This window comes from Oppia nitens, unplaced genomic scaffold (assembly GCF_028296485.1).
Source record: "Oppia nitens isolate AA-2021 unplaced genomic scaffold, nextdenovo-longstitch-racon4-pilon3 scaffold26_pilon_pilon_pilon, whole genome shotgun sequence".
In the NCBI taxonomy this organism is placed as follows: domain Eukaryota; kingdom Metazoa; phylum Arthropoda; class Arachnida; order Sarcoptiformes; family Oppiidae; genus Oppia; species Oppia nitens.
Window position 1 is genome coordinate 1113495 of NW_026533206.1, and position 7940 is coordinate 1121434.

A 7940-nucleotide genomic window follows, 5' to 3' on the forward strand; every position below is an offset into this window, starting at 1 on the left:
GCGTTTACTACTAATTTTTAATTAAAAAAAACATATTTTAAAAATTATATTAATTATAATATTTAGTTGTAATAATATATATTTAAAAAAATCTAAATAATAGTTAATTTTATTATTAATAATATAGAAAAATATATATATAATTAAAAATCTACATTTATATCCTTATTATTTTTAATTAAACCAAAAACAAATTAAACACAAAATCAGTTACAATTTTTTTTAAAATTAAACTATACATAAAAATAATACTAATAATCATATTTATTTGTTTATTTATTTGTTTATTTTTAAATATCAAATTGTATTTTATTTATAATAAATATTTTAAAATACAGAGATACACTTTATATATATAGAAAAAATAAAAATAACAGTTATATAAAATCTAAAAAAAATGTTATATAAATTTATGTTATATAATATAATTTTTGGTTTGTTTTTTTAGCTAATTAAAAAATTATTATAATTTTTTTTTTTTGAAAATAAAAAAACTAGATTAAACTAAACATTTTTGTTAGGTTTATGGGGTTAGTTAGTTAGTTTTTTTTTAGTCCCAACCCAACCCAACCAACCAACCAACCAAAAAAACACCTTATCTTCATTCAATACAAGCATATTCTTCGCCATCGTGTGTACAGACATCATTACCATTACAGCTGTCGCCTAATTCATGACATTCATCCATACGGACAGCCGGTATCATAACAGATAGCATTATTATGGAAACAACAGCAACCAAACTGGCCATCAGTTTCATCATTGATAGCCAGCTGCTCACAGTGTTGATTTGTCTACCACTACCACCTGATCCTCGACCACCGATAGTAGTAGTAGCCATTACTAAACCGTTACCGTTAGTGGTGGTGGTGGTCATCATGACAGCCATCATTGTTATCATTATTATCATCTTCATCGACAACATTGTTCAGCAGATAATTTTGTTTTGTTTTTTTAAAGTTAAAGTCCTATTGAATTGAATAATAAAAATAATTATAGAATAATAATAATAATAATAATAATAATAATAATAATAATATAATATATTGTTATATATATAAACTATATATATATATATATAATTTATGTACTGTATATAATATTAAGCAAAAAAAAATCTAATAATCTAATGTAAAAAATTTTACTATAATAAAATTACTTAACCTTTTAGTTTTAACTAACTATAACTAACTAACTAAGAAACAAGCAAGTATTAGATACTTATATGTTTTAAAAAAAATAAAATCTAAATTATTTTTTTTAATTACTAATATTACTTCTATATTAGTAATTATATTACTAATGCATCACGTAAATTTTTATTTAATTTAATTTTTTTTTGATAATTTAAATATGTTTACTTAAATCGCATGTATATGTGTATAAATATATTATAGGTTAAAGCAAGTGGGTATAGAGGGGAGGGGATAGTTTAATGTGAAAATTATTTACAAATAATTTATATATATATATATATTAATAAATATAAATACAATATGTATATATAAATTGTATGCTATATATCTATACTTTAAATTATAGTAAAATAATATTGATTAGATTGTTGATAGGGTTCGGTGAATATATGTTTTATTTAAAAATTAAAATATATATATATATATATAAATTTACCTAAAATTTAAGCAATTAAAATAAGTTTATTTTTCTAAATACATATTCTTCTTAATTTACAATTAATTAAATTTAAAATATATAGAAAACAATTTAAACTGATATTATAACTTATAACTTATATCTTTATATATTTTTTAGTGTTATTTAGATATTAGTTTTTACTAATATTTATATTTTTAATTGTTGTTATCTAAATAATTTACATATAATACATTACAGTATATAACGGTTAATGAATTAATATATTAATATACTTTATATATACTCTCTCTCTCTCTCTTTCTCTCTCTCTCTCTCTCTCTCTCTCTTTCTCTCTCTCTATCTATCTATCTATCTATCTATCTATCTCTCCATCTCTCTCTCTCTCTCTCTCTCTCTCTCTCTCTCTTTCTTTCTCTCTTTCTTTCTCTCTCTCTCTCTCTCTCTCTCTATCTCTCTCTCTCTCTCTCTCTCTGTCAATAATATTGTTATATATATAATTTATATTTTGTATAAACTTTATATAATTTAATAATTATGAAATTTAATGTTAATATTTTATTATAAATATAATACTTAACCTTTTATTTTAACTAAGTTTAAAAATGTATATATTTTTATGTAAAACAAATTATTGTAAATAAATATTTATTTTTGTAAATATTTTATTTATTATTATTATATAATAATTTTTTGAAAAAACTTTTTCAACCATCAATTAATATAATATTTTATAATACATAATACTAAATAAATATTTATTAATAATTTATTTTATAAATGTTGTAATTTATGTTTTTATTATATATATATATATATATATATTAAATTTTTCTTTAATTTCTATTTAAATAATTATAATTTATATAATATTAATAATTTATTTTTATTAATAAAAAAAATAAATTAACTTAATATTTATATATATTTCTACAAACAAACAATTAAAATATTATGCTATCATTTCAATGCCATAACTTGCGAGTCGTGTAAATCATTTTTCAGGAGAAATGCATTAAAATATAAAGTAATTGGAAATTATTAGTTATTATTAATATTTTAATTTATTATATATAAAATATTATGTTTTTTTTTATTTTAAATAATTAATTTCTAATATCATAGGATCGATACAAATGCTATTCGGGCGGCAATTGTATGATAACTGTTGACAATCGGATCAAATGCAAGAAATGCCGACTCGACCGGTGTTTTTCAGTCGGTATGAAAACTGTATGAAATATTTTTTAACGAATAAATATAACTCTTTATCTTAATTCAAATCAAAATTAATTTAAATATTTGATTAATTAAACCAATTATTTACTAAACTAATAAATTTCTAAACATTTTCTCTCTCTCTTTCTCTCTCTCTACTCTCTCTCTCTCTCTCTCTCTCTACTATCTCTCTCTCTCTCTTTCTCTCTCTCTCTCTCTCTCTCTCTCTCTCTCTCTCTCTCTCTCTCTCTCTCTCTCTCTCTCTCTCTCTCTCTCTCTCTCTCTCTCTCTCTCTCTCTCTCTCTCTCTCTCTCTCTCTCTCTCTCTCTCTCTTTCTTTTTCAAACACAACTTATTCTTTAGTGAACAACAAAAACAATTGCAACAAAAGAAATCATTGAAACAACAGAAAACTGAGAAAATCCGACGAAAACAAGTGATTGTTGTCCAGAATATACAATCACCACTTCTTCCGATTGATTGTTCATCAGATGACAGAGTTGTTGATGTTATCAATGAAACAGACAAACAATGGACAACAAAATGAGTTGTTGTTGTTGTTTACAGGTGTGTCGGCCGTCGCCGCCGCCGCCACTGCTGTTGTCGATTCATCGATTGTCGGCCACTCGTCCTCATCATCATCGCTGAGCACAGGGATCGTCGCCACCAATCAGTCTATAGTCGTGTCGTCTACGACTACGACTATTATGAAACCCATTACCGATTATAGCAATCAGTTTAACGAACTCGAGGCCAATAAGTTGACTGAACTGTTGGATGCCATGAAACTAATACAACAACAGGAAAAACTCCAGTATTTTTGTTGATACCGGAGCTGATTCTACTACTAATGCCGTACCTAATCATCCAAATATCAATGTTGTCGACAATTTTATGCAAGCATTTCGACTATTGCATGACTAATCTGAACAAAACAATGCCTAATATCATTAAAATGGCCAAACGTTTACAATGTTTTACTAATAATAAAACTAATAGCAGTTTAATCACAGAATCGGATCAATTAATTTTGTTAAAATATTTATATATACTAATTCTACAAACAAATCTTTTTAAAATAAAATTTAATTATAGGACATTATCAATGGTGGCTTATACAGTATATCATATACCTGAGCGCAATGAAAAATCAGTCAATTATACCCCGGGATAAAAGTTTATCAATAATATGGTCTTCGGACTGGGAATCGGATCCACTGATCATTGATTTTGGTATATATTTAATTGTAAAAAATAAAATTTTTGTCTTATTTTTTATATATATATATGTTACTTAACTTTTTAAAATATTAATAATAATAATTTTGCGATAATGTATTGTAAACTATTTATTATTATTTATTTTTTTTATAAATATTAATATATCGTAGTTAACAATAATAATACTATTGAATGCCAATCGACCGCAACTACAACATAAACAATTGATTAAGTATTAGATAAAAAAAAATAATTTTATTACTAATTTTGATTATTTAACAATTATATTAGTAATTTATTTTTTTATTTTGTTTTGTTTCTATAAATACTATATTAGACAACAACAACAGCTAACTTATATCTATCTATTGAAATGTTATCTATCGATGAAATATAAGTCACAATTGCTATCCGATGCTAAAGTCAATCGACTTTTTAACTAATTTATGTAAACTTAATATAATTAACGATAAAATATCTGTGGCTTTACATAGATTTGATGTCCAATTATTTACGCCATTAGTTTGCAAAATACTATTTGATCGTTAATTGAAAAAATTAATTAATAAATATTATTATAATATTAATTATAATAAATTATTTAATTTAATGATTGATCGATTTGTATTCATGTATTATTTGTATAATTTATAATGAAATTGCTAAAAAAATACAACTATTTTCTAAAATTTATTATTATTATTATTATTTTGTCTTATTTTTATTATAACTAAATTAATAAATATTAATATATTTAAAGGTATATTTTAATATATATATATTTTAATATATTTAATATATCTATTTTTAAAAATAAAATAAATAGAAAAAAGCATATTTAACCTTAAATATGTATTATATTAAATTCAACAATTGTTTATAAATATGTATTATATAAAATAAGTATTTTAATATATAATAAATTAATTAATAATTACATAACTAATAGTGTACTAAACATACTTAAAGTATTTAATATATACAGTATATAATACTAATAAAAATGTTAGTATTATTGTTATTATCATTAGTTTAGTACAGTGTACATAATTAAGTGACACAAAAATAATTACATTACAGTATATATATATAATTAAAAATTAATTGCTATTTATATTTATTACATTACATAATACAGTATTTCATACAGTATATCATGTTATGTATTATTTATTATAAAACAGTAATATATAAAAACAAATTATCAAAGTTTAAGTGCTAATAGACCGGGTATATAGTAAATCAACATATATTTGTTTGATACTGAATATAGTGTGTGTGTGTGTGTGTGTGTGTGTGTGTGTGTGTGTGTGTGTGTGTGTGAATGTGAGTGTATAATACAATAATATTTAAAATATTATATACTGGTAATTACTACCAGTGCTCACCACTTATACAACAATACAACAGTATATATATATATATATATATATATATATACAAATAGACTATATATATAAATAGACAAAACACTTATAATTTACATTTAAACATTTAAAATTATGTAAAACATGTGTGCATATGTGTGTATATGTGTATGTGTTATACTTTATACTATAAATTAATAAAAACAAAATTATTTGTTTTTGACAAATTGTCTTATATTTTTATTAAAATAATTTTTTATTATTATATACATTTCTAAATATTTATTAGTTTTATTAATAGTTATGTTAAATAGTTTTTATTTTGCTAATTAAATAATAATTAAAAATTATATACCTTGTATTAGTATTAATATATTAAAATAATTAGATTAAATCAACAACAAAAATCTAATATCATTATTGATTATTTTTAAATATATATATATATATATGATTAATAAAACAATATTATATATAAATATAGTTAATTATAAATAAATATAAATAAATACCAAATTAATGATTACTGGATCTGATTCCCAGTCTAAGCCAATATTATACATAAATACCTTATAATTATCATAAATACTATTATATATTAGCGGTTTGGTTGTCGTTGTTTTTGTTGTTATCGGAAATTCACGAAATAAATCTAAACCTATTCTAACTTTTTGATTATTCTGTATATTAACAAAAAAATTGTTTATTAGTTTTTTTTAAAAAAAAATATATTAGTTTTTTAGAAATATATTATTTATTTTTTAAAAATATATTATTTATTTTTTAAAAATATATATTTTATTTTTTTTAAATATATTAGTTTTCTAAAAATATATTATTTTTTTAAGAAAAAATAATTATTTAATTAATCAGTTAATTAATTAGTAGTTTACATACAAAACTAATCAACCAATACATGCCCTGAAAGTCAAATATGTTGATCATCTGCAAGATCTCCATCTTTAGCGATGACTTTGTCAACAAAATCAGTTGATCTGATTATCGGTGAGCGCGCGAAACGCGTGCAAACATTTAGACATTTTTACAAATCCGGGTATTTTTTTGTCTAATCTTTGGTCTAATATCCAAATACCGTCCCATTTATTGTCGACGTCGACAACACTGATTGGTTGGTCGCCGCCGCAGTGGCCAACATTTACCGCCGATGAATACGGCATCAGTTGTTTGCCGACAGCGGCGCACAGTTCGCCAAAATAGTTGGCCTCTAATTGATTAAACTGTATGTCATTGTCGGCACCGGCGGCGGCGGCGGTAATTGGCCGGCCTATAGACGGCTCATATAATACCGACACTAATATCTCGGGAGTAGTTGTCGTGAAATCGGTAACAGTTGTCGATTCTTTGGATCCATTGTTTGATGAACTGGTAGTTTCTGAACTGTCAGTTCCAGTAGATGTTTTGGTCGTTAATGAATAGCTAGTGTTGTTGTTATTGTTGTTATCAATAGTTGTCACCAAATGTCTGATCCGTTTATTATCAGTTGTTGTTGTCGTTGTTGTCGTCGATCTTTTCAGTTGTTTCTTGAATTTGTTTTTATTTTCAATAATCAATGAATTTCTTAATTGTTTTTTCTCTTCAGTATATAATAAGGACTAAAATTAATATTTTTTTTTGAAAATTAACAAAAAATAGTTTTCGAGTAAAAATAATTATAATTAGAAATTAAATTTAAACAAAAAAAACTTTTTTTTTTGTAGTTTTGTTTAATACATATAAATTACATACACTTTTCATTCCCATTGCAAAACATTTAGCTAAACGACATTTTTTGCATTTAATTCTCGTATCAATTGTTATCAAACAGTTATTTGTAAATTATTATTTGTATTATCAGATTTACATATATAATTAATCTGTTAAATAAAAAATATATTATTATATAATTTTTATTATTATTTAAAAAAACAAAATATTTTTACAAACTTTTTTCAAAACATTGCGCCGAAAAAATAATTTACACGATTCACATGTTAGGGCATCAAAATTATAACCTATTTATTAATTAAAAAAAATAAATAAATAAATATAAAATGATTAATAACTAAATAAAAATTATTTATATAAAACAAAACAAAATAATAAAAATGTTTAGTAATTAGTTTCATTGAATTTTATAATAGATTTTTATAATTATAATACATTTATAATACATGTATTACTATATTTATTGATAAAACTTAATTAAGTAACTAATGTATAATAAATCAATATATATATATATATATATAAATACAAACTTTTTGCATTATCACCACAAACTACACAGATTTTATTATTTTTCAATAACTTATTTGTCATATTTTTATTATTATTATTTTTATTATTATTATTATTATTATTATTATTATTATTATTATTATTATTATTATTATTATTATAGTTATAAATATTATTATTATTATTATTATTATTATAGTTATAAATATTATTATTATTTAAATGTCGTATATTTTTTTGATGTTGTTGTCGATGACATAACAATTTTGTGTTTTTCAATTAA

General features: G+C 22.0%; 2 protein-coding genes and 2 long non-coding RNA genes across 5 annotated transcripts; 2 read left to right on the forward strand and 2 right to left on the reverse strand.

Moving 5' to 3' along the window:
* Window positions 1-424: 424 nt before the first annotated feature.
* LOC128954258 (uncharacterized) lies at window positions 425-1199 on the reverse strand. The gene is made up of 2 exons (XM_054299835.1): window positions 1165-1199; window positions 425-968 (listed from the first exon to the last, which is right to left on the reverse strand). Exon 2 carries the CDS (start codon window positions 923-925, stop codon window positions 602-604), a length of 324 nt encoding a protein of 107 aa, XP_054155810.1. The 5' UTR covers window positions 926-968; window positions 1165-1199; the 3' UTR covers window positions 425-601.
* Window positions 1200-2579: 1380 nt separating this feature from the next.
* On the forward strand, window positions 2580-3849 carry LOC128954259 (uncharacterized). 2 transcript variants are annotated; one of them, XR_008484478.1, is made up of 3 exons: window positions 2580-2641; window positions 2740-2847; window positions 3195-3849. It is a non-coding gene; the product is annotated as an uncharacterized LOC128954259 (long non-coding RNA). The 2 variants fall into 2 exon arrangements; XR_008484479.1 differs by having other exon boundaries at window positions 2740-2836.
* Window positions 3850-3932: 83 nt separating this feature from the next.
* On the forward strand, window positions 3933-4465 carry LOC128954261 (uncharacterized). Its single transcript, XR_008484480.1, has 3 exons — window positions 3933-4064; window positions 4223-4284; window positions 4390-4465. It is a non-coding gene; the product is annotated as an uncharacterized LOC128954261 (long non-coding RNA).
* Window positions 4466-5987: 1522 nt separating this feature from the next.
* LOC128954257 (uncharacterized) lies at window positions 5988-7382 on the reverse strand. The gene is made up of 4 exons (XM_054299834.1): window positions 7364-7382; window positions 7166-7293; window positions 6317-7032; window positions 5988-6099 (listed from the first exon to the last, which is right to left on the reverse strand). Exons 2-3 carry the CDS (start codon window positions 7178-7180, stop codon window positions 6406-6408), a joined length of 642 nt encoding a protein of 213 aa, XP_054155809.1. The 5' UTR covers window positions 7181-7293; window positions 7364-7382; the 3' UTR covers window positions 5988-6099; window positions 6317-6405.
* Window positions 7383-7940: the final 558 nt, after the last annotated feature.